The sequence below is a fragment of the Anopheles maculipalpis genome, chromosome 3RL (genome assembly GCF_943734695.1).
Source record: "Anopheles maculipalpis chromosome 3RL, idAnoMacuDA_375_x, whole genome shotgun sequence".
Taxonomy (NCBI): domain Eukaryota; kingdom Metazoa; phylum Arthropoda; class Insecta; order Diptera; family Culicidae; genus Anopheles; species Anopheles maculipalpis.
Genome location: NC_064872.1, coordinates 61,336,475 through 61,363,898, shown reverse-complemented (window position 1 = coordinate 61,363,898; position 27,424 = coordinate 61,336,475). Strand labels below are relative to the sequence as shown.

General features: G+C 40.3%; 1 protein-coding gene across 2 annotated transcripts in view; it reads right to left on the bottom strand.

Moving 5' to 3' along the window:
- LOC126562638 (zwei Ig domain protein zig-8) overlaps positions 1-27,424 on the bottom strand; it is a 165,644-nt gene that overhangs the window by 70,830 nt on the left and 67,390 nt on the right. For both annotated transcript variants that reach the window (XM_050219194.1, XM_050219195.1), the window contains exon 4: positions 25,380-25,547. In XM_050219194.1, coding sequence (XP_050075151.1) covers positions 25,380-25,547 — 168 coding nt within the window. The remainder of the gene's footprint in view (positions 1-25,379; positions 25,548-27,424) is intronic.

Genomic DNA, 27,424 nt, shown 5'->3' with positions numbered 1-27,424 from the left:
GAAATTGATTTATTTTAAACTTCATTTATCTACGACATCAAAATGATGGGATAATTTTATACTTTCACGTTCCATAAACTGACCGAATCGTTTACTTTATACATGTTTGCTTGATGTTTTATTAAACATAATATTTACAACTCTCCCCGAATCGAACACGTTTAATGTCGTGTCGAAGGCGTTCCGTGGCCGATCCATCAATATTTTTATTCTACTCCACCGGTCGAGACAGTAGATATTGATCCAGTTCATAAAACATGGTACTTTGGGTGTAACCGATCGTGATAAAAGATAGCTACCGTAATGGAGTGTTTTGTGGTAGTGATTTGTTGCCCACTTTCACCGGATGGCAGATGGTTTGTTCCATTTTTGTACGAACCATAGCATGCAAATCACACGGTCTGTAGTGCATCTTGTACTTAACATGATCGATTGTGCGTGAGTAGTAAAAGCTTACTACTTCACCAAGATCACCGCCCTGCGGTAGGTTCAGCATTGTAAGTTGAACTGCGTGCCTTAAGCACTTTGTAAAGCCCATTTTTAGTATTGATTCGTCTTGCGTGTCGTAAAAGTGAAGATTGAGAACCAAAAGTCACACCGGAGAGCTCAATTGTACAGCAGGCTAACACGCATACGTGCACGCCACGAATGAGCGGAGGGACTTAACCTCTTCAAAGATCGTAAATCTCTCACATTCATGGGCTTTAAATTGAGTTCTCCTCAGTCACCCTCGCGCTGAGTCCATGGTGTTGAGGTTCAATTTTGAAGCTTACTCACGTTGAGAACACTTTTTAGTGGTAATTCTTTCCATCGAGGGAGGCAAATTGTTCCCCTCCTTAAGAAGACAGTCCGTGCGGTTGGAATCATGCCTGCTTACGGTGGTTATGTATGACCCCCACCATGACAATGGTTGCGGTTGATCTGTGTAAATGGTGCTGGAGGTACACATTTTTTCCCTTCTCGTCCATACACACCACTACGCTACGCACAATCGAGACGAAATTTATCGCTTCTTGGTCAAATAACACAACCAAAAGCGCACGACCACGGCCGAAGCACACGAAGAGCAATATTTTACGATGAGTCTACGGTTGGTGTGGGCACCGTACCCGAAAAACCTATCACTTTATCGTTGGTGAGAAATTTCACAGTATCGCGATCAAATGAACAAGGCATCAGTTGGGGTATTACACGCGCTAAGTATAAATAAATTTTCACTGCCGCACCGCCTCGGGGGGTAGCGATTCAATATCGGTGTTGATTGTGATTTGCTGCTGTCAATGTGCGGGAAAGCTACGGGTTTGAGAATTGGGAAAAATCGAGAAAAAAGATCGCTTTGAGCAGAAATTTTACAGCCGTAAAAATGTTTTGCCTGTGTAGCCTTGGAAGTTTTGCTCGTAAAACACCAGGCGTCTCCATGGCCGTTGGGAATTTTGAGGGAAAAGTGTGTGTAGTTTTTGGTTTCACAGTCGATTTGGAAAATGTTGTTTTGGTTTTCGATATATACTTACAGTCGAAGTTCATCTTGAAATATTTGAAGCATGAAGAAAACTTTAACATAATTTATTGTATTTTGTATGATTCGTTAAAGCTTTGAAAATATTAACCTTATGAAATTGATACCGTTCATGCACGAACGAACTTGTGTCTGGAGACGGTTCGGTGATAAAAATTTCAGTTACTTATTGCTACTAGTTTTCACTACGTCCACGACAATAAGCATTTAAACTTTCATTTCATGTAACTTGATTCATGTGTTGAATTTTGAATTAGGAAAGGCATCAAAAAAATTTGTGTTGTGTTTGTAAATATTATTGACAACACTACGCAGTTTATACTGACGCAACTTCACCGATTAAAAAAAATTAGATTTGAATAACAAATGGACTCTTGCATGTTAACAATGAACTTCGGAGGACAGAAGAATAGTTGAAAATTGTAAGTCGTACGGACACAAGCATTTTTGGACACGTTATCACAACTACTGCCTACGCCATCAAAGTAGCAAACTATCACACTAGAATCCTTACACTTAGTATTGGTTTAGGAGAATACTTCTGCTCATCAGAGATAATTTTCTCTTTCAACTCGATCTATGATTGTTGGATTCATTCAAAAGTTTACGTTCATTACAAACTTTTTGTAATAAAATTTATAATTTCCTATCCCGGGGCGCCACGATTATGTTGGTGACAACGAGGCTAGTCTTCACCCGGCAGGACCGGGGTTCAAATCCCATCAGGGCCGTTCCTTTGCAGCGAGGACTGCATTCAAATGAGTGGTATCAGCAAGTCTAGTAAGTCTTTAGATGGCCAGCGTGACTTAGCAGGTCGTTAAGTCACGAAGAAAAAGAAATTCCCTTCAAATTCGAACGTAGATTTTTTCAGTATGAAATTAATTTTAACTTATTTCATTTATTTTAAGTGTTACAGCTTGTGCCACAATAGCTTCATGTATCTGAATTCTTAAGCTTCTTTACCCTTATTGAATTATTATGATTATATATCCTATATATTATAAATTTAAAAAAATATACTAAATACTTTTAAAAAAGGAAATGCCTTATCAAGATGATTATAAAATTTACTCAACACAAGCGGTGTTGACAATACGGCACTGGACCGTCATTGTTAATTATAAATAAATAAATAAAATAAATACTTTTAAAAAAGTTCGCCAATTGCTCTGCTGCTATTAACGTCCAAAGTTGAACTGACGTAGCGTCGGTCGGTCCCGAACTGACTTCATACCCACACACGCTACTAACCCGGTCTAGTAGTAGTGTGGCCTGTTAGCGCGCTGTCGGATTTTACAGTTCCGACAACCGTTTTTCCCGGTTGCAGGGTTCGCCTTTGTTTTTTTTTCCGTAACTCTAATGTTCATAAAAGATTGTATATTTCTAAAAATGAAAGAAACTAAAGACTTCTTGAATTGGTATGAACATCGTCAGTGAATCTATACCTTTTCCTACACAATAATATGATACACTTCAAAAGGGATAATCGAGTTGCTATTGTTACTCACTGAAATGTGATTTTTTTCTTCGCAGGACTCGTAAATCAAAATGCACGCTTTATTGGAGATTCACCAACAACAAAAATGGAATAAAAAATGGTCAAAAAAAAAATAATAAAATGAAACAAAAATCCGAACCAAAAATCGTTTGCAGTGTGCGTGGCTAACATCGAAAAAACTGCACCATAAGGCATGGCTTGACAGGCCGAGGGAGCATCAGTTTAATAAAACTGGCCAGAGCAATACTCCCGGAACAATATTTCACATGCGATCCTGGCACTCCTCAATGGTGCCATAGAGCCATGGAGTGTTTTGCTATTTTGGATAACAAATAATTTATCTACCAGTAGATTGCAATTGCTTCCGATTGGAGCATATTCTCGGTCCCGGGAATCTTCGACGATTGATACTACCTGCAAATCAATTGGCAGCTTGCGTTGCCGGGCCAACGTCCATCGGTGCGGCGTTCCACGGTTGAACTGTGCTTGAAAAATGAGACACCCATTTGCGATCCCGCCAGCCGTTGCCCAGTCGTGTAATAGATCGCGCGATATTCAACATGATTGCTCCACGTCTATCGCTTTTCCTGCCCGTTGAGGTCGATAAGGCTGCTTGCAGAGAACGAGAGACCAAGCGAACCTTCACAATACCATGGGAAGAACAAAGAAATTTGTATTCTTTTTTACATTTGCTCGCGTTGACTCTTTTCCTCTTGCGCTTTTACTTGCGTCTCCGTAGGTTGCAGCGTAGGACGGCCTTTTCTCCACCAGAAGCCACTTCAATATGCTTCGCGCACGCAAGATTTATCGAATAAACAATCGGAATACCCGAGGAGGGACGGTTCGACGCAAACCGTTGGTCCGTTTCTCACGTACCACTGCACCCGCACTGTTGTGACCAAGGCAACATTCAATAGCGTTCATGTCTCTTTTGCCTGCTATGCTTCAGTTCACATCTCTAGTTGCGCTTGTATTGGATCGTGAATCCTATTATTGCTTGTTCAATTGGAGGCCATGTTTTGGTTGATTTTTTTTTGTTTGATTTTCTATTTCTCAACACTGCCGGCCGGTGTACGGAAATATTTGTCATTTGTGACATTACCTCATTGAGCCGAACCGTAACAACCCGGGCCATCTATTATCGAGCATCTATCACACAATTATCGATGGCCGTATTCACTTTGCCGTTTCCGACAAACATAGGTTTGGGTGTGGCAAACAAAGCAACTAAATGGCCATCATTTTTTTTGCGCCAGAGAAATGATTTTCCTGATGAATAAATGCAGGATTTCCTGGTACACAATTCATAAAGTGTGAACATGGCATGGCAAAGGACATTTTCCATTTGAATTGCGTTAAATATAACAAAATAACTTGGATTATAAAAGGCTTTGGACTGTTAAAGGTGCAGTTACGGTAGTCTCTATTTAGGATGCTAGAATATCATAAAAGCTTCAGTTCAATTGACTGCAAGATTCAACAGAGTTATGGTTTAGAGTTTTGCAATTAATAACAAACAACAGGTTTTTTGTATCATAAATATTATATATTTAAATCACGAGACCCTAAGATAATCCTAACAAAGTCCAATGAGGGATAAAGCCTGTACTAATTGATAGTTGGGCGACGAAGCTTCAATGACTAAACAGTCTTAAGGAATATTGAACTTGGGTGACGCTTCCTCTTCGGTTGCAGCGTTTACAAAGACTATTTTTAAGTTGAGGATTGAATGATATTACGGTCCAAAACGCATTTTGCGGTTCTGTTAGCGGTTTTCAAATTTATTCTTATTTGATTTCCAATCACAAATATAACCGCGAGCAGAAATACAGAGAAAGCAAGAAAACGAAACTTGAAAATGGGTCCGAACTCGTACTCGAATGACCTGTTCTTTCTCTTTCCTTCCTCTTACTCTATCGCTCCTGAACTACTCTTTTACCCAACTTACAATTTTGGTAGACCCAGGTGACATCTGTCACCTGAACAAACGACGATAAAGTCTCTTGAAAGATTGAACCTGAGACTATTAAATACTTAGGCTGTAACAAGTCTTGGTAGACCAGGTCAGTAGAACGAGGAACTCTTGGTGTACCTTTGGAAAGAAAAGCTAGTTAATAAGGATAAAGAAAAGCTAGACGATATATATTTTTGGATAATGAAGCCTTCTAGACTCTGTCCATTGTTGAACTCACTCCCAAACATGTTTTGTAAAATTGATTAAAATATGTCTTAAATTAGTTAATTGTTAACCGTCTTCAATTAAGTTAATTGATAATTAAATTCGTGCATCATCTAAAATAACAATTCTAACATTAGGGCAAGTTGCGTGGTTGTTCAACAAAACTATTCACGCAATACCTTTTATGCATCCAGCATTAGTATTCATCCTTAATTTACTTAAATCCCAAGCTGTACCGGGTTTTGTTCCGGGTGCTTTGTTCAATAACGCTTCCTCTCTCCCATAGTTTTCACGGTTATAATATGTGTTGTAGACACGAACGGCACACCCGTGCCACTCACTTTTGCCACTACAGTTGCCGCACACTCGTGCTTCTGCCTCCAACTGTCACTTCAATTTGCAAAAGCATCCAATTGCACGGGAAACAGATTAAACTCCTGCACCGCGGGGCATTAGTGGGATGTGCGTTCTTCTTGCTTTATCTCTCGCTTTTTTCTCAAACCATCTTTAACGGCACGAGTAAAGGCACTCTTCGGTCGGTAGGACACGTCACAGGAAGCACACTAGTGCATATTCTTCAGTTATGCTGGTGAATAAGCACAGGATTCGGAAACAGGGTGAGACGGGCAGAAGTTTCATCCGTGCGCACGTACCTCGTAATGTCAAGATCGTAATGGTCTCAATGGTGCCATTACGATGCATACACGAATGACATAGTACGAAACGATGCAATATTACTTTTACTACACCAGCGATGCTTTGCCTAGCGTCGTTGGGAAGGGAATGCAAAAATGGAGCATATTATATTTGACCAGCGCAACAGAGTGCAAAAGAAAATAGTTCACTTACAAGCATAAGGTAGATGTGGGGGAAAAAAAGAAAATCACTCCTCGCTTTCCCATCCCGACACGATATAGCCGATGAACAAATTCATCACAAAATCATCGTGCCGTGCTATGCAGTTGATTACAACGGGCTCGTTCAGTGCATGCGTGGTAGATTTGGTGGCTGTCCACAAAATCGCATTCTATGCCGCGAGCCGTAGTGTCGGTGATGATTGTTGTCACAAGCGCTTACGGGTTTTGTGGTTGGCTTTCGGTTGGCAATTCCTTTCGACCGTTTCAGCGAAAGGAAGCCCATCCTGCTGCGCACGCTGTGCCTTCTGCAACACATATTCAGGCACCGTACACAGTGGATAGTGCTACATAAAAGTGGGCGAAATGTTACGCTTTTAAGTGCCAACGGCTAACGATCGCGTTCGGTATTCGGGTTCCAGGAGCGTGTACCGGGTGGGTTGAAGCATTGGCAATAGAAATAATGTTGAATCATTCACTACGTTTCAGAAAGTTCGAAACAGAGCTTTTGTTGGGTTTACGAACAGGGAGGGTGGGTTGGTGGGGTTGGGTTTGAATTTCGACGCATTCACTAGGGAAATTTGCACTCGTCCGTAACAAATTTCATGCAACGTGACTTTAGTGGTGGCGTTTAGGTAAGATGTCAGTGGTTGTGGTTTAGATTATTGGGGGCAGGTGATACATTACCGCACCATGAGTTTTTACTTGCAGTTAAGCAAATATAGCTCAATGGTTTTCAGTGACGTTTCTATTCTACCGGGTGTGCCATTTAGTGACATAAAGTAATGATACAATTGCTGCTGATGCTGCAAGAGATGATGCTTTTTTGGAAGATAAAATAAAGACAAGATTTTTCTTTGATTTAGATATTAATATCCGTGAGTTAATCAGTTTTTCTACAAGTGTAAAGAACATTTCATTAGGTGGATTTTTTAAAAGTTATAATTCCCTTTTCTTTTCCTATTCTCGGAAACACTGTAACTTAAAAAATGTTTCCCAATTGCTTCGCCAAATTCATTCCCAGAAAAGGGCACACAAAACCCCGACCGTTTTACCGTTGAAATCTCCTTAGGGTAATGATTATTCTATTTTACGAATTTCGGCTGCTTACCTTAATCCGACGAAAGTGTAACGCATAAACCATGGCACCACCACGGTTCATGAATATTGTTTGCTGTTCGATGGTTCGAGCTTATCACCACGGGGATTTGTTTGCATGTTTTGCTAGGAAAATCCGGTTTTGACGCATATGGTTACGATGCTAACCTTTCTTGTGCAAAACATAACCTTACCTTGGTAACGGGTGCAACTGGTGTACAAAGAAAAATATTGGCAAATTTTGGCTTAAGGATTGGTTGGAATTTTTGAAGGATTTCAAAACAACCACTGCTTGCCAAAACGGTGCTACAGTCTTTCTGATTCCGGGGTGAGTGTTCTTAGTGTAATGTTCTCTAATCTGGAATGGTTTTTTATTTTTCCCACGGGAAAAGCTCACAACACGTTGTGGTATTTTTTCGGGACAAATCTATTTGATTCCATCCTTGTTTCTTGCAAAAAACGACCAAGAACAAGGCATGTTTTGTACCCTAAAAACCATTATCACGGCGGTCAGATACAGAAAGCTCATTGCATCTGTCAGTAAGAATAGATTTTGTGCCATAAAATTTCAACTGAATGCAAAGTTTTGATTAAACGTACCACTAACACGGGTACAAAGAAGTTTCATGTGAAATATTTTGTGTGATTCAATTTGAAAAATGATCCTTTACGAGCAATCACTCTTCCGGGAGCTTTGAAACATATTTTAAAGATTCATTCCGATCGATCGAATGATACATGCCTCCCAGCATCGGTGCACTCTCACACGCAGCAGCACTGCAGTGGAAAGTAATGTGCACTCTTTGCAGATAAGGAAGAGGACAGCGCACAGCTAGCAGAAATTGCGCTTCGATTTTTTTTTCTGTTATTCTTTCTACAGTAGCTAGAGAAACGTTGCAGATCCTGGTGCTCAACGACATTGTTGGTCGTTGCTGTGAATAGAGTGTGACCCGATTCCGTTCCTTGGAGCGCTATAAATATTCATGACAGGTTACGGAAGGCGGGAAAAGAGAATTGGACAGAAGTTCTTTATGCAGTAAAATATGTGCTTTCTTCTTGGAGAGAGTGCATTCTATAGCTTACTCGGTCAAGGTGACGATATGGAATGATTTCGTTCGGTTAGGAGCACCATTCAACCGGTTTGGTTGCTAGCACAATAATTAGCAAAATATTTTTGAAGGAGTTGTTTGAATAAGATTTAATAATGGAAGTTTATGAGTTTAGTTTTAATGGAACATAAGGCTGAAAAGAGAAGTTTAGTTTTATTTTTCCTACGGTAAACAAATCACAATTTTCTTTCTGCAAAGAGAATAAGTACCATTCCAAGTATTAAAAGCAAAGGCGCGGTGATAATCCAAAGTGACTAAAACAAAACTGTTTGGCAAATATTGCCGTGATTGAAAGCTTCACGAACGTTCCCGCACCTTGCCTTTGCTTTGCTTTCGTATCATCGTGTGGTTCTATTTTTACAGTCATTTGCTAAACTACGCTTCTTCCGATCAGCATTCGTTTGTGTTTCGGTGCCTTTCACGTCTGGCAAAACATTGCGCGTTTTGCGTCAGTATTTTTATGCGCTTTATTATTCATCGTAATCGGATATTGCAAATATTTACGCATTCTGCTGTGCCATGCATTGAAGCGACAGACAGTGGAAATATGGTTGGCGTTTTCGCGAGTTTACTCCTAATGTGAATACATGGATGGTAAAAGGCGTGGAAGCCGCACTTGCCCTAAATGACAACGAGAGAAGAAACAAAACAAAAATACTTCTCCCCGAGCAAGCGTTGGTTGTTGATGAAAATTTATTCACATTGTTCATTCTACTTTGGTGCGTTGGCGCCATTTCTTGGTTTGATGCTTAACGGAATAATACCGATCGTGCGGGGTTCTTTGTACCTTTCGGTATCATTATGCCGAACGAATGAAATTTAGTTCCCTATAAAGACAAAAAATAACTTTGACGTTGATGGTTTGCTCTTATCAGATTATGCTTTTAAAATGTTAGACATTTTGTACAACAGTAAAACCGATCATTATGGAACAAACCGAACAGAGTGTAACAGACAAAAAGGCTTGTTGTATATTGAATAAGAACGTCTTTCATCAAATGTATGAAAAACTTCTTGGTAGAAACTTAAAAAAAAAAGGATTAAAAATTATTTGAAATTCAACTGTTCACACATTGTAGTACAGCGAAACACCAGGCGCCTCCATCAACATTAATTGTTGAGATGGAGGCGCCTAGTTGTTGTGTTTTGTACAACTACATGCTATAAGCACATGCAGTTCAGATTCATAAATGCTTTACTATTATTTTCATTTGTTTCATCTCATTTGATGAATGAAACTGAGCGAATCTTAACAGTTAAGACTTATTCCTATCTAGCCAAATGGATTTGTAATGCATCGGTAGTCCACCAAGAACATACTAGAATACGCAAAGTGTTAATGCAAGATCGCTGCTAGCGCTTCCACAAAAGCATTTCACAATTTTGTAAACTGTCATGCGAGAAAAATTGCTCCCGCAAGAAACCTCAGCCGGCAGCAGCAGTGGCAGTAAAGAAAACCCGACCTTATTTGCATTTCTACGTTTTTCTCAAACACATTTAGCCCTGACGCGCTCCGTTAAGGCAGAGGAATATTTATATATCATTCTTGGCCTGGCATACTCAATCCCGATCTAGGCACGAGCGATTACAGCACTCAACGATACGGCACCTCGTTCGGTCGGTTGGTCTTGTGGCATGTTGTAATTTCCGCGCCGCGGTAAGATGCATCTTCACGCGAAACGATGCCATGTAATGGTGTGCCGCAGAAGCAAAGCGGAATAGCGCACACGTCACTTCACAGACTGAGCGCGCAAAAGTGTCAGTATCCATAGCTGCCGGGTCAGACAAGTTGGTTGAGACTGGGCGCTGAAATGTACGGTACCGTGAGAAGAAGTCGCTCAATTAATCATCTTTTGCTTGATGAAAATTGCAATCATTGCTGTGTTCCGTGCCGGTGCATGGCGAGGGTGCACCGTGTCTACATCCGCAAAGATATCTTCCGAATGTATGCATTGCATAATGTGAATGAAAGATGTGGAAAGGAATCTTGCTTGACTGATACGTTTCCCGCTCGACACGTGACGTGATGGTGATATAAAGATGTTAGAAGGATGATACAATTTGCAGCTGTATACAAGTAGAGTATAAGAGGAAACACTGACTGGCAGTTGTATTTTATTTTACGTTGCGACATGTTTTAATATCAATATAACAAATTGAAAAAAAATTTCATTGATAAAAATTAAAACAAAAACTACTTCGGAAAGGAAAACATACAGAAAAATACTTTTTCACATTTCGAAGCAAAAGAAAAAGTGTTTTGTTACTTGAAATGTGTTATCAACTTTCACATACATGTAGCTTTTACCAGAATCGAAGCGCATAAATTATGCACAACAAACAGAATTAGAAATCGTTGCATCAGCTTTAACTGAAAGGAACAAACAAAACGAAAGAAATGGGCAAAAAACAGTGATATCAAATGTGGATGGCAAGCAGCTTCCGATGAATAAACATGCTACGTCAATTTTCTTAATGTGTGAGAACGTAATTCCACTTCCACTTTCGATAATGGATTCGCGAAGCTGAAGAACCGTTCAATTCATCGGAAAATCGAAGAAACTTCGCCCTTGCTGCTCTTATCGGAAGAGTCTGAATGGTTGCTGTTGCTGCTGCTACTTGTTGTTATTTTTTTCTTTACATGTGTATACATATGTGCCGACATGTCTGGGTTCAACGTACTGAAAATTAATTAAAAGCGAATCGAAATTTCCGAAATTCCTTCGACGTTTCCTTCAGGAAACATTAAAATTTAAGCTTTATAATATTAAATGTTTTAGTATGATTTGAAACGGTGAACGATTGCAAGCTAAGAAAGTTATTAAAAAAATTTTATGACTCATAAAAAGAGCTGCTGGCGTCGGATATATAAACTTTTTTTTGTTTAGTTTAACAACATACTTTCTTATTTTAATTTGTTGTTTTGGTTTCACATGGTTTTCCAACAACATTTATGATCACGCCTCGGCATGGAGAAAGATTTTTATCTCAACCTTGTGGTTCCATTAGGTTGCCTGTTTCGAAGCATTATCGTTAAGCTGTAAGGTGAAGAAAACTTGTTCCAGTGAAGCTGTTTGCTGTGTTAAGATGCCTTACTAAAAATAGCAAGCAGAAAAAAAAGTGCAATAAAGCACAAAACACACCCTCAAGGAAGCAAGAAAAATTAGCAACTAAATCGGTTCCTTCCACCTCACGGGTATTTCAGTACGAAAGAGTTGTAGAATCCACTCTTAACACTCTCCGGTATGTTGGTTTCGCTCCATCCCAAGCACTGGACAGATTCCGGTTCACGAGCGAAAGTGTGGTGTTTTTCTATTTTGGAGTGGCAATGTAAAAATCCAACGCATCGCCATGGGGCGTGGAATCAACGTTTTGGTGCGAGGAGAAAATGAATGAAACAAATTTCTAGCCGCATGCTTTATATGCTCATTTTCTTCGGATCGTTCTTTCGTTCTTCTCACAAAACTAGTGTAGTTTTCGGTGGGACAAGTGCGAATTTGAGACCTCAAGACAGTCATGCTGTGCACGGTCAAGAATGGAGAAACTTTTTTGAGCTCATAAACTTCTAACCCATTCACATGTATTCATTTGAATAATTTAAGATAATCGCCTCAACTTCGTACCGATTTTCCCGTGGAAACACACTGCTCCTTATTGCTGAACCTGCCTAGCTGAAAAGGTGAATGTGTTTATAAATTTATTTCAAGGCGTGTTTGCGACTGCACTTTGCGCAAACAGTCCACCAACGAAACCGGAAACTGGTCACGGTTCTTAAGCTTCAGTGTAGACGTAGAAAATAGGAACGAAAATAAATTTTAGCTCCAACCTACCAAGCTTCCTTCAGGAGGAAGCTTTCAAGTCGCGCTCCATTATGGTGCAGCATCGTCTTGTCTTATTATGTTAGTGCAAATCCAAAACCTTTCGCTTTTCAAAATACTGCGTTGCATTTTGGTTTTACATGCGAATTTTGCTAAAATAATAACAATATAAAAACAAAACTAAACTAAAAGGAAAACTTCGGTGAAAAGAAAGTTCAATGAGTGGTGCCTCCGGTTTTCTTTCCTGTTACCGTATACACTCACAACACACAAACAAAAGAGGTACCCAGCGTGCATTAGTTGGTTGCACAAAACATGGTGGGGGCGTTACAGCGTGCGCGCCTTTCTGCAACGCTTTTCCGGACGAATGGACGCTGGAAAGAATATTAATCGGAGCAACATTTTTCTTGCAGCGTGACAGCTTTTCAGCCAAGAAGCTGCCGGTACTTTCTGTGTATTCCGCCCCCGGATATACATCCTCGGGAAAAAAAAGTGAAGGTGGCACATTTTCAACGGGTTGGGGTGCAGTGCGATAGTAAACCGCGTGAACGAAAGGACAACCGGTCAACCCAGAAGCAGTTGGTCGCGTACAGTTTGCATCAAAAATCGCATTAAAATTCAACGAAACTCAACAACTTCCTTCCTTTCGCGTGCTCAGGAATCTAGCAAAAAACGTGGTGAAAACAACACGATAGGAAGGGCAACGAGCGAATGTATACGCTTCCGGCAGCTAAGACTCTCGGTGCGTCGTAGTTTGTATAGCACGTGTCTCTGTTTTCGAACAAACACGGGCGAAGTTCATCGTTGCAACCTTCACTGCGGTTCCTGGTAAGCGTCAGATGAAGCGGAAAAGCTCCAGAAAGGAAGCTAGTAGCTCCAACCAGCTCACGGTCAATCCTCAGGTCCAGAGCACACACACCCTGCCAAGGCGGAATGATTTATGGGTGTTTTAAAGAGTGCTGTTTGCACTTTCTTGCCCTACGCCGGTTTGCTCATTTTGTGTAAGAGAAAAGGCGTTGTCCTTTTTGCAATCACACCAGCACACAAACTTACTCGTCCGGGCAGCATTTATTTTACATTTTCCAGGATGAGCAACACTGCGCTCCACACAGGTTCCAACTTGAAAAGGTAAGCGCGGTTACGGTTCGATCGATGGGTTTTTTTTCTGCTGTTAGTTGCAACTGCACTCACTTTGCAAGTAGCTTGCCGGTCACACGTTGCTCATATAAGAGAAACGAGCAGCAACAAACAGCACGCTTAACGGATCTGTTGATTTCTGATAGGAAACCGAACGATGCTTAGCTCTTTTCTAGCATATTTATCTGTTCGCCGTGGGTGCGCAATTCACACCGGCAACATTTACATTGCAAACTAGCTGCTCGCTAGCGCATGGAGTAAGGTGGTTGTTGACTTGGAAATAAAAATCTTTTTAAGCGTAACTTTGCGCTGCTTTGCAATGCAAAGTTTAAAAAAAGGAACATTAAAGACATTGACTGCTGCATTGGGCGTAGTTGGTGAAGTAGTGTTGCAGTGGCGAGAACAATTGTTTAAATGGTAACGTTTTTTTATTAGTTCAATGCGATTTTCGTTTTTCTTTGCTATCTGATTTAATCAGAAGAGTTGAAGTTATTAGAAAGTATTCTGTTCAACTGCCAGGTTAGCGAGTACGTCAAGGGCTTTGTTGTGTAATCTCAATTGGGAATTATGGGCTTCTTGGTGTATATATAGAGTGTTTCCCCGGACAAATACATACCACAAGAATGATAATCAGGCTCTGGTTTCTTCTCATAACCAAGCATGAGGTAGTGTTGTATTAGCTTTTAATAATGTCGAGAAATGGATGGGGTATAGTGATCCGGGGAAAAAGAAAACAGTGATGCTAGTCTTTACACAGCAGGATCGATGGTTATATCTCATCCGTACGATTCCTTTGTTGTGAGGTCTGACAAGCTAATTATGTTTTATCAGTAAGTCTAAGGAGCTATTACAGGGTGGCAACATAGAACTGCTGCACTTCCTTAAGTCTGTCACTGCCTATAAAACAAATGAGACCATTTAAAAAGCTGTCCTGCACGAAACGTAACTCGCTTTTATTTTTTGTGATGAAAAGTTGTCTCTGCAGGCAACTTTGAGCAAGCAAAATGATCTTGTTTATGGAGTTTGTCTTTGTGATATAACAGCCGATACAAAAGGCAGTTTCAAAATGTATCACCTGTGATGGACTGCTGAGCTACAGTGACAAAAGCGAATTTTCCTCTGCTGTTCTTTTAAAGAGGCGTAGTACTTAACAAGGAGTATTACTTACAACACGTTACCAAAGGTCATTTGAACTCTTGCATCCAAAATCATCAATGCCAGGATCCTACCCAAACTACTCTACGGCATTGAGATTGTGTCACGCGAACGAGCAACCTTCGAGAAGAGAGTAACACCTATCTCCACACAGTCATCCGCTATGCCGCTGGTGCATTTGTCACCAGTCCGATCAACTCCCTCCTCTGCGAAAGCGGCCTCCTTCCTATGGAACATATCATACCAACACACTAGTGGAAGCTGCAGCTCGGATCCTTGATAAATGATCCAATCTACCAATCCACCCGCCGGGGAATTCGTCCCTGGTATTTCCGTACACCTGCCATACATTGGGAACTTAAAAGCTCTCTCCGGGGAACCGGAAAAAGCAGCCACATCGCCAATAGTACCTTTACTCACTTAATACAGACTAAATACTATCATTTTTATCATATCTTTACAAACGGCTCCGTTCTACTGGACTCAGCCGGCTGTGGGATCCACTTCACCACGGACAACTGCGCCATTAAACTTCCTAATCATGCCTCCATCTTTTCCGCCGAAGCAATAGCGATTTAATTAGCCGCCGACGAAGGCCTACAGACTCACCCACCAAACGTCATATTCAGCGACAGTGTCAATGGACGGCTGGGAGTGCCAATGGATTCTTAATGGACGGCTTGGCAGTATTTTAACCAATGGTTTTCATAATTTTTGTCCTTATTAAAACATTGGTAAAAAATGAAAGAAAGTGCTATCATTTAATAAATCTTACTACTGAAGAATTCTTGCACAGTTATCAAATTTATTACAAAAAAACTTCATTTGACTCAGGAGTTCCTCATTTCAATTTTCTTCATCAACTCTTCGTTTTCCTTTCGCAAACTTGACATTTTCCTTTAAATACACTATATAAATAAACTTTCATCATCATTCCGCCGATCGAGAACACAAGAAGAGCTTTTCCAATCGAGTTATGTTTCAATTTCCTTTCTATTGCATTGGCAATCTGAATCTCTTTCGTCTCCACATCCACACTTTTGGGGCCCGAGACGAGAATGTTTCATCAAAACCACCGATTGCGCAAGGCATGATGGCTGTTCGACAAGATTGCGGTCGGTAGCGATCAATCTCTTGTCCTGGTGCAGGTTACATCGGGCCCGGGAAGAAATATTCTTACACCTCGCTGTTTCCATGTTTTGCACGGTTTCGCACGGCACATAAATTGATGTCAGTTGATGTGATAGTTGCTGGCACCTGTTACGTTATGCATTAATATGATAATACAGGTCGTTTGTTCCGTTACGCCGAACAGATGTACGAAGGCGGATTGTGGTTGGCTGGAATTTATTAGCGTTCGAAACCTGGTGCGCCATTACCTGGAAGCATTAAACTGATTTGCTGTTAATGCATCGCATAGTTTGGGAGAAAATTACTGCGCGTGTTGACATTCATTGAAGTTTGTATGAACTTTGAGATCAATCAAAATTGTCGAGTCTTTGAAGTAAATAATTTTGCACTAAAACAAGGTTAGTTTCTCAAACGTAAAGCTTAATTTTTCTATAATAACTGTCCATTAGCTGTTCAAAAGATATCAAACATATTTAGGTAAAAAAGAATTCGCTATCTCTTTATTCGAGGCAAAGAACAGATGCGGTTTCTCAGCTAAGGAGAGAACGATGGATAAAAATAAAAATGCCGGTAACGCCCAAAAAAGCAAAGTAGAAAACGTGACAAGCAACAAAAACCACGTTACCACCCATCCGTGTCTGAGCATCTATCTTTATGGTTCATCGAAAGTGAGTCTGCCTAGCACCAATGCCAAGATAGCTTTAGTGGTTGTGCGTTCTTTTCATGTGGTTTGCAAGCAGGCAGACCTGCAAGATCAACCTGCAGGCATCATATCCGTTTTGGAGAATCAGTACTTTCACCTCGCATGCAGTCTTTGCAGTACAGGACAGAAGCAACGTTGCATTACAATTTCACTTCTTTCTCATCGCAGAAACATTCTTTTTCACTCGGTTATGAAAACGAACACAGGCCAAGAAAACGAAAAAAAAAGCAACCAAATATTTCACCAACACCCATGGTACGGTAGAACAGGTTTAGCCGAAAATGTGAAAGATACGTATCCGTCGAAGCAGAAGCAAGCCGAGAGCTTTACGATGAACGAAAAAGCTGACGTGAAAATGAATAAGTAATTCGCATTGTCACATGACGCTTCGGAGAAAGCCTTTGGGCACCTGTTTTGGGAGTGTTCTCAAGATTAGACGAATAGTTGTCTTTGTTGTAGACTCATGGGTACGGCACATTCATTCACCTCAGCGATGGAGGGTGAAAGGTAATCTGATTCTGGACCCTGCATCCCTGTCTCGTCATCCGGAACGATCCGGAAAGCACGACTGGGTAGCTCCATTTGATAACGGATAATGTGTGCGCCCAGTGGCCTAATGCTTTCAGTTTTTGGATGCCAGTGCACATTCTACAGTTTCACCGATGCACACCGTAAGCTGTCTCCGGTGGCAAAGGTAGATTAGAGCCTTAATGCATTTCATCATCCTCGGGAAGGACAGTTTTTAAGCTCCAACTAGAGAAACATAAAAAAATACATTGTGAGTGTGTCTTTAGAAGCACAGTCAGGCTTGCATTTTTGTCTTCTTGGCTTGATGACCCTTAGAGTTTGTACAGCCAATTCAGAAAAAAGTTAAAAATACGCCTCATTGTGATATTTTAACTGATGTTTTCTCTACATCTATTCCTCTCTTTTTTTTTGTATTTTTAAAATGTTAACAGTTAACCAACTTTCTGCAGCAGTTTTTACATAAATAAGCTGCAAAGAATGATAATAATTTACAAACATTCAAATTACGCCTTCTTCATCATCTTCTTCTTCTTCTTATTCGTTTGTGGATTGTATCCTCCTATGGCCGGCGAGGCTTCACTCTCCCGTTCATATTTAGAGGCTTACCTCACTCTATTTTGCCTTTTGACTTCTAAGAGCCATCAAATTACGTCGAAGGTACATCTTTGTACGATACGAAATACAAAAATTCTTATCAATCATGTTTGACAGAGACAAAAATAAACCCAAAATAGGTAAATCACAACAAAAACAACCCTCGATCACTACTTCAGAAGCAATAAAACCCAAATATCATCACCGGATTCCGAACGATCTCAAGGCAATTATTTTTGCCTACCTCTTGTTTTAACGCGCCACTGATTAGTGCTAGCCACATAATGGCCCACAAGACTTACCTGTCATTACAGTGTGAAGAACAGTGCCGCTATTCTCACTTATTTGGCTTTTTGAAAGCCCTTGCAATCGATTGCTTATCCGTCCAATAACTGGAAGTTGATTGAAAGAGATCGTTGTGACAAAAATTGAACAAACAAATGACACGTTCAAACGCGGTTAATCTCAGTAAGGTGTGTCATCGATGAAGGACGTATCACCCGCCTGCATTAAAAAAACAAACTTTCACAAAACAATCCAGCACCATGAAACATTTTACCAATAATGCTCGGAATCAATTGATAACACAGTAATTAAATGTCTGTTTATCTTTTTTTCCTTGGCTTAACGACCTTCTAGGTCACGCCGGTCATCGCATGGTTTACAAGACTCACATACTCCGCGTGGCTGGGTAGTGCGTTCTCACTGCGGAGGAATGTCTGTTTATAATGAATGGTATAAAATACCTAATGGCCAACCACAATGGGTGGTTTTGTAGATCGCTTAAACTACGTAAAACGTATGAAAAAGCTTAAAGATTTTTAATAAAATGCATGCAAACAAAACAATTTTTGTGAATAATTTTCACTAGATTTTAGTTATGTTTTATTTTAGTATGATGGCTCTAGACCGTATTGTCTTCTTGGCATTAATTTAAAATAATTTTTGTTTGCTCTTTGATTGAAAAAAACCGCTTAATTTAAGAAATTAGATAGTTTGGTTCAGAGGACAAGGTTTTGTGCATGTTAAAGATGTACCTTTTACCGAGAACGAACTTAATGTTTTAAATTAATAAATATTTACAATTACTCTAGTTGCAATTCTCCAGTAACTCTATGTAATCTTCCTTTAGTTCTTCTTCTCCTATTCCTCCTTTTGCGTTACTTAATTGAGAAGCCTACCATTTTTGACTTTCCTTGATGCCTTGGCAGCCGGACCGTCCGAAGATTTTAAGATTCCATTATATGATTGTAAACATCCTCAATGGGTGAGCAATTTTATTCGGTAGAAACATCCATCTGAGCCAACAGTTCCATCAGATCGAAATGGTGTTAGAAACTTATAATAAATTAAATCATGATTCATACAGAAATTATTAAATTAATTCAACATTTATGTTTTTTATCGCTCACTTGCTTCTTTTGTATGATTTTCAAATATTTTTTCATATAAATATTTAACAAAAATTGTAATTTTTGTTCGGTTCAGAGTATAAAACAAGTACTAAAAATAAATGTACAGATTTTTTTTACACAAGAAAAGTCTATCAAAAAACATTCAATGAATATTACAATTATGATGGATTTCAGCTAAGCGATTTCTAGCACCACATCTGCGTTTTGGCACCCAAATCATTCATCCGTCCATTACTCAGCAAGGTCCCTTTTGCCGCAAATGAGCAAAGCCGGATGAAAGTTATCTAAAAATCATGCGGCAAACGACAACTTTCCCCTAGCAGTGCGCATTATTGCAAATTAAACCCATGTTACAGATTGCAACGTCTGGGTGCGACAGATAGCGCGTTGCGGCATCCGATCAAGAGACCAACGAGGCCCGCCAGGCAACGAGATGTGAGCCTATCTCACAACGGGCATCGGACGCTTACCCTGTCCGGGAGGTGGAGCGAGGGAACCATTTTCTGATCGACACGTTCCATCGAAGAAAATCGACCCAACCCGGATGGATGCGTACAACAAAAAAGAGACGAAATTCAATTTCAACTCTTCATGCCGGTCGTTGGCAGTGGCAGGCATTTTGGGAAAAGCAACAGGAGTACAGCCCAGCTCAGCTCTTCGGGGAGGGGCGAATATCTGCGAGCCACTAGTTTGCGTGCTGGTGAAAGTTCAATCGAAGCAGTAAACAACGGCTCGGCAGGAAGTCCACCGCAAGAACGCTGCTGCGAAAGTGCGTCGGGCAAAGTTTTCACCGTTATCAACCGGTAAGTAAACCAAACGGCATCCGACGCCAAGAATGCCTGTGTTTGTGGTGGTGGTATTGGTAGCTTGAGCGCTGCGAGGCTGTTCTCGTGATTGAATTGGAAGCAGAGTGGAGCCGGCAATTACTTTGCAAACACCGAAAGCCGGACGGGAAAATTGAGCAAGAACGGGCCACGTGGTAGCTGGCAGCTACAAACATGGCTGAGTGCCGTTGGTGAAAGCGTTCGAAAGTGGTTTGAAGATTTTCGCCAAATTTTCACTACATCCCGATGCCTACACGCGCGGGCAATCACTTACAGAATTTTCATAATTTCTACGATGAAAATGAGTATCGATCGAAAGGCAGGGGATGAATGCAATTATGCGTATCCGTAGCCTGTCCAATCTGCTGGATTCGATCTTTAGGAGTAATATGTTGTGAGAATGGATGAATTGCTCGTTTAGAGCCATCTTTCGAGCATTGTCTGATTTTTAATTCGGTGCAATGGTAGTCTTTTAAGACTTTATGCTTAATAAAGATGGGTTTTAATTGCATAAAAATGAACAATAGAGAATGAAATACTTAATAACTGTTTTAAACAATAAACAATCCTTTTCTTAAGTTGTGTTTAAAATAAAATAAAAAATAACAACATTTTTCTTAAAATTTTCATAGCTCAAATGAGCGGCCTTTTTGAGTAACTTAATGAAATTAAATTTTCAAACCAACATATTTTTCCAACGAACAACGGAAGCTCATCTACAATTTTCCAGTAAATTTAGCTTATCATTTCCCGCCATCAACTGTAGCGGTAACAGTGGAAAAAGTTTATTTAAATTGTTTTCAGAACCAGTGTGCAGCTAAACATACTGTCACTACGCCTCGTTTTGTTGCGATTTTAGCCTAGCAAGTAAACCCCACGCTAAAACACACGGATGTTCGCTAATGTAACTTCCGCGTTTCATACGAAAAACCGGATTCCACTTCACGAACGTGCCTCTACGTCGTCTCAAGGAATAGAATTGCGAGTGAAGATTGTATTCGAACAAGGACCGTACCGTGGGCGTGGACGCATCGTGGGCGCACCGGTGAGTCCTGTTCCATTGCCAGGTGCAAAATCTTCTGTGCCGCTGATTAGACGGAAGAGCAGTAGGGTGGCAAAGGTGGCACGTATACGTGGTGGTAAAGTGCGTGAGCTAAAAAGTTGCTGAAACGCTGCATCCGAGGCATACCAAATACGGGAAGCATAATCGTTCGTGCAACTTTAGCCGGATTAGGCCGGAATGTTGTTTTGGTGCGTGTGTTGTTGATTCGGCTATGATTCTATTTCTTCCGCGCCGAATATTTCCAATCACGCGTGTTGTTTATTGTTCACGTGTTTTTTTTGTGTGTGTGTGTTGTTTTGTTGAGGTAGGAGTTTATTAAGTTGAAATCACGTAAAAGATGTACACGGTTCTTTTGGAAGCTGTTATTCTTGATGATTGGATTAATTGAGTGTTGCGTGCAAAAAAATAACTTTCGAGGAGGGATTTGTATCGTTTCTTAGGGAGGAGAAGTTAAACACCATTTTGAATGCGTTAAAAATTGACTTTCTAGAAATCTTGGATCTTGAATTTCACTTAGATATATCAAACTGCAAAGATTTTATTCCAGAAACAAATATTTTTCAGTGTGCCACTGAATATTCTAGATCTATAAATTACCAAGAAGGTTTTATACAAGGAAATTAAGTGACCCAAGCCACGAGCTACATTAATATTGTACTTTACACATTTTCATACCGGAAGGAAATTTGCAGAAGGATTTTGATCATTAAAATTCTCCCAGAATCCTGGACGTGATTCGAAAAGTTTGTGATTGCAGTAGTTAATACTATTTTTTTCTTGGTAAAAATACTTTTTGTTCGTATAAGTTTGACTTGAACGTATTGTCATTTCGGAAAAAACATCATTTGTGTTGAAATTTTAAAACATGAAAAAAACAATTAATACAACGAAAATAAAGCTCATTTAGCATATGAACTTAAGGTATTTTATATGAAAAATACCTTAAGCGCTAAAACGAAAATTATACAAAGTTTACAAATCAGTCTACACTTCCAAGCAATACCAATGAATCTTTGAAAATGCCAGGAAATGCCATTTTAATTTAAGACAAAATATATTCTTAAAATTCAACGAAAACTAATCTGCTTACAGGGATAACAACAGTGCCTGTGATCAGAAAATTATTATTCCATCCGGATCATTCCGTTGTAGTTAGGACTGACTAGCCAACTCAGTGATATCAATAAGTGTCGCGAGTTTTTCGATGGCTGGTATGACCTAGTAAGTCGTCAAGTCAAGAATAAGAATATAATTTAGAAATAGAATAGAATCGAAATAGAATAAGAAGTAAGCCATTCAATGGATGGTCTACAGGTTCAACGGATATCAGCTCCTTAATTGTTCATTGTATATTTTTTAAAAATTTGGCCAAGGGCACTAAGGCAAAATTCCGATATTTTAATTTATGTACAAAAAAATCTCTATTTTTTAAATATATTTGACCAAGAAAATTCATTCAAAAACGATCTTTTCAAGAGTCGCAGACTGTCTGCTGTTCTAAAGCGTGCAATACATAGATCGAACGCATCCGCAACAGTATTGAAAATGGGACCTTAATCATACGAAGTGTGGCTTCATAATTCCCAATCATTAAGCCTTGTGCTTAATGATTGGGATGGTGAACCAATACTATCAAGACTCAGAAGACGGTAACGATACTGCAGTAGACAGTCATTGCGCCTATAAACGCAGAATTCTGTTTTTGTCCCGCAGATGAGGCCAACTGCAAAAATAATTCGTTAGAGCTCAAGTCTCTGAGCTTATTAGCATCCTGAAACACAACTTAATAGCATATATCATCATGCCGCAAACTCATTTCCATATAGTTTGTTTTCAATTTCAGACGTGTCACTTCAACATAAACACTCGCACAAATTTGCTACATGAACCGTAATGTGACTCATTCCAGCAGAAAGGAATAAACACCAACCACACGGCTCCAATCGGAAGAATGTAATTACGAAGAGATTAGAACATTTTTAAAAGCCTTCTGCATCCTGCCAGTAGCTCTCTAGCATGCTCTAAGCTTTATATGAAGACATCATCCATCCATGCTGTTGTAAGTAAATGTTCCCGGCGACAAGGAAGCAATTTCATGCCACCGAGTGCTGCACGACGTCTTGCTGCCAGCGTAAGCCCGGTTATAAATTCATAAAACTCGTAAACCTTCATATCCGCCACTAATTTTACGCTCTGCAATCATTTTCACTTCATCTCGGGCATCTTCATGCGAAGAAGCTGCTCGGTTTGTAATGCTTCTTACATTTCCAGTATCTCTCGCAAGCTCCTCCGTCCTCCCTGGTATGAGATGGCACCTTTTGATGAACTGCCGGATAGCGTTACTATTTACTTGCAAAAACCGGCTCGTCTCAAAAGTCGCAAGTGCTACAAATCACTAAAGTCACAATTTTCTCTCACATCCCTTACGGTGGAATGCCTCCGCCGAGTTCGAACCGAGCACAAGGTGGGCAGAAGTGGAAGAGACCATGTGTGTGTGCGTGCAGATCGTTCTTACTTATGAAGTTTCTTTCCGCAGTACTAATGGCAAGTGGCCGGCGCAGCAGGGAGGGCTCAGGATGGATGATGTTTTATGAAAATTTTCATTTCATTTCGCCCAAAACACATGGCAGCAGCATATGTTGGTGTGTTTACTACACGGTGAAAAGTTTTCACCCAACTCGACGTCTGGACTCAGAAATGGTTAAAACTATCGTTGGCTTAGTTGTACATTCTGATGGCCGTCTCGTGGATGGGGATGGCTGGCAGTGGAGCAGAAGCAAAAGTAGTTGCGCGTTTTGTATGTATGGATGGCTGCAGTTTAGACGAAGAGCATCAACTACTCCCAACCCGTTATGGGGAAAGTTTTGTAACTGAGCGTTAAAAGTTCGTCGGCCGGCCGGATGCCCGGCAGCTATCGTCTTTTTGCTCGATGAGCATTGGGAAGCCTTTGCCCATAAGGACGTTTGAACTCTACGCAGCCTGGGCGCGTCACGAAAGGTTAGTGAGTTTACCGACATGATGATGATTTCGGGCTGTGTGTGTGTATATATATTTGGTTGTATTTGATCAAGTCGTTTTGATGCCGAAAGCAATGGCTTATTCGAGACAAACATTTCCAGGACAAGGTTATTTCCTAGTTTCATTAGAAAGCTTTGCTAAAGTTGAACATTGTGACTGCGGTAGGACTGGGAAGGCATACAATATGTATGTGTGTGATTTTCATACAGTTATTTGCATAGGGAAGCAATTTTCATCATAGACCAAAAATAGCATGCTTGTAATATTTTGTGAAAATCATTCATTTGAGGTTCATCCCAAGCAGAGTTCTCAATTTTATAAACTTTCGTCTTCTTCTTCTTTTTATTGACTTAACGATCTTTAAGATCACGCCGGCCTGGCGTGACATAGACTTCCCGATACCACGTAGTTGGATAGTCAATCCTCACTACGAGGGGACGGTCCGGATCGGATTTAAACCACCTGCCGTGTGAAGGTTTGAAAACGAATTATGTAGCTTTCATCTGTCATAATGATTCTAACGATACTTCTTCCTATATGGCTCTAACACCTCAAGAGACTTTGGCCTACCGATACTGGCTTTTTTGCTTAAGGGTCGGTAGATAGTTAGTCCCATGTAATGTCGCTTTTTTATTGCTTCAATTATATTTTCAAGTTTCGTACAAACTATTAAACAATAAGCAACTAGCACCCATGATTGAAAACTAAAAGGGGTTTCAGATATATGTCGAGTAATTAAATGCATGTCTAAAGGAGTCTTTTCCTCATGAAACTTAAAGTCAGCTGTTTCTATAACAGCTTAATAGGTCTTGATCTAAATTTAGAATTATATAGAAATCAAACAGTTGACTTATTTTTGCAACCATTGGTGTCGAGGTCACATTGTGCTTGGTTTCTAAGAAGTCCATTACTTTTAGGATGTTTTGTTGAGTCGCTAAATGCAAAGTAAAACTTACATGACAGTATAAATTAAAACACATTTTAGACCGTCATAATCTTGTGTAATCATTAATGTCATGCTTAAAGTAGAGCAATGATTTGTCAGTATCGCTGTAGGGCTACGGCCTACACCAGGAAGGGAATGTGAATACCCAACTCAGGCTTCAAAAACTGCCGGAGAACGCTTTTAAGTGTCATCCTTCGGCTACCCGTCAAGGACCTTGGTAAGAATTCAAAACTGGGCAGACTCGGGATGCGAAATGTATTTTAACCCAAAAGCCTTCTTGCTGAAGGTTCCTCTCTAAAACTCATTTGTTACATGAATTTTCTAGCCAAGTGACCATGAGCAGCCGTTCTCTGTTAGTGATGTATACATTTTTTGTTCCTTAATTCCTACATTCCAGTGGTAATTCCTACTTTTTCGCATACGTGGCGTTAGTTAGTGTGTTCGTGTAAGGCGGATTGCCTATCTTCTGGCGTGTTAAAAACTCAACAGTCTCGTAACTTAATGAAGTACAATTGTTAACTGTAAACCTTTCAAGTTAAATTAGTGCACTTTAATTATTTTCACTGCTTCATAAAGCACTGTAAAGCTGTATTTTATTTTTGTAAAGTCGTAATTGAATACGAACCGAACCGAACACCGATGTGATACATAACGAACATCTCCTGCGATGAGGCTTTTGCGGTATTTGAACTCACTAAAGATTTCAGAAGTTAGAAAATATATCTTCACATCATATTCACTTTTCATACTATAAATCAATTTAAAAGTAACATTTAATGAAATATTAACTTACTTGACACTCGTAGGTACCGTGGTCACGGCGCTGTACAAACTTAATCTGTAGCGTCCACGTGTTGGAGCCGGGCGTGTGCAGAATCGCGAACCGTTCGTCGTTCGTGTACATCTGTGCACCGGACGACAGGATGTGCCAGTCCCGCCGTCTGATCCACGAAATTTGATTCTGCTCGGTTTCACATCCGGGTGCGAGAGTGGGGGGCCCGCCCATTAATCAACGATTAATTTAATGTTTTCGGTTGATCAAATTCCGGTCACCGTGCGCGCCAGGGTAGTTACATGTAAAGAAAAGAAGACAAAAAAAAAAGAAATTGATGAAAGCCCGGAATGGAAAAGATAAAAATTCCTACCAAAAAACAGAGAAAAAATGCAAGCATAAGTGGCCGATGAACCGTGTGATCGACGGTCGGTGATAAATCTTGATGTCATTTAGTAAATACTACCACCAACGAAACGGAAGTGTGTGGCGGTTGTTCGATTGCTACTGTGTGCTTTGTGTGTGTGTTCTACGATAAGTTGCCACGAACAAAAAAATATACCATTTTCTGCCACCAATTATGGATTCGTCTCCGGATGCAAACGGTGGGCTGAATGGTAAAACACAAAAACCAGAACATGCGTAGAGTGAAGGAACAATTGAAGTGAGAGGAACTGGAATTCATTATCTACAATCGAAAAAGAAGAACAAAAAAAAAGCAACACCCAAAACTTCCGCCATCGAGCGAAATCATGCTTTCGTCACGAACACCTCGCACAATATGTTGCGTAGCGGGTTTTGACTCGATAAGAAGCTTCAAGGAAGAAGTGAACAGAAAACCAAGTAGAAAGAAAAGATTCCGATCGGGATGCTTCCGAAAGGGCGATCGAAAAGCCAAACGCACCGGCGGAAGGTACGACGGCACGCAATAGAGTTAAAAATGAGGGATGAATATGAATGAGTTGTGCTGAACTTGGAAGCTTCCGGTAGGATATGCTTTTTCCTAGGAAAAATGGGTAAGGCATACCCATTTGGAACAACCCACCAAGTCCAACCCTATACATGTGGTAAAGGCGAGATGTGGACGGATGATTTATTTGTAGGATATTATGTCTTATTCCCGATTTTTTTTCTCCATTTGTACATTGAAACAGAAGCTGAAGATAGATACAAAAATCGAGCGTGATTGTGAGTTTCAGTGGAGATCAATTAATTACCATATTTACTGTTCATGGTATACATACATATTTTTCAATATGTCAACTATTACATATCTATATAATTACAGGAATAGACCTCACACGATGAACACACTCACGCATGAGTGTGTGAGTGGCAAGTAAAATCACGAGCTAGCTGCGTTACAAGGATCTTCCTCTTTTGCGATCCGTTTGTCGGTGTTAGTAGTGCAGACCGATTAAAACGTGTTAATACTCACAAACAAAAAAGCGCCTTATAATTTTATTTTAAGTTATATTTTATAACGCACTATCGATGATAGTAGCGAGACCTTCGGACCAGTACTTCATCTTCACTGATAGCCTTGGTGCTATTGAAGCTCTGAGATCTCCGAAGGCTGTTAAGAGTCAGGATTTCCTCACCATAAAAATCATTGAACTGCTTGGCTCAATGTTCGATAATGCGTTTAAGATCTCGCTAATTTGGGTCCCTTCTCATTGTGGAATTCCCGGCAATGAAAAGATAGATTCCCTGACCAAAACAGGCGTCAAAGAAGGCACTTTTTACGACCGACCTATCTTGGCCCAGGAGTTCCTTCGTTTTCCACAGCAACTTTTCCTGTCTCGCTGGCAGAGCATGTGGGAGGCGGATGAACTCGGGCGTTTTCTCTTCTCGATCTCTCCGCAAGTGTCCCTGCGGCCTTGGTTCGATAGGCTCTCTGTAGACCGGGCGTTCATACGAATGATGTCTCGACTGATGTCGAATTATTTTCGTTGAATGCTCATCTACAGCGTATAACTCTGGCTCAGACAAAAGTGTGTGGCTGCGGTGACGGATTCCACGATGTGGATCACCTTCTGTGGTCTTGCGTGAAGTTTGAAACCGCA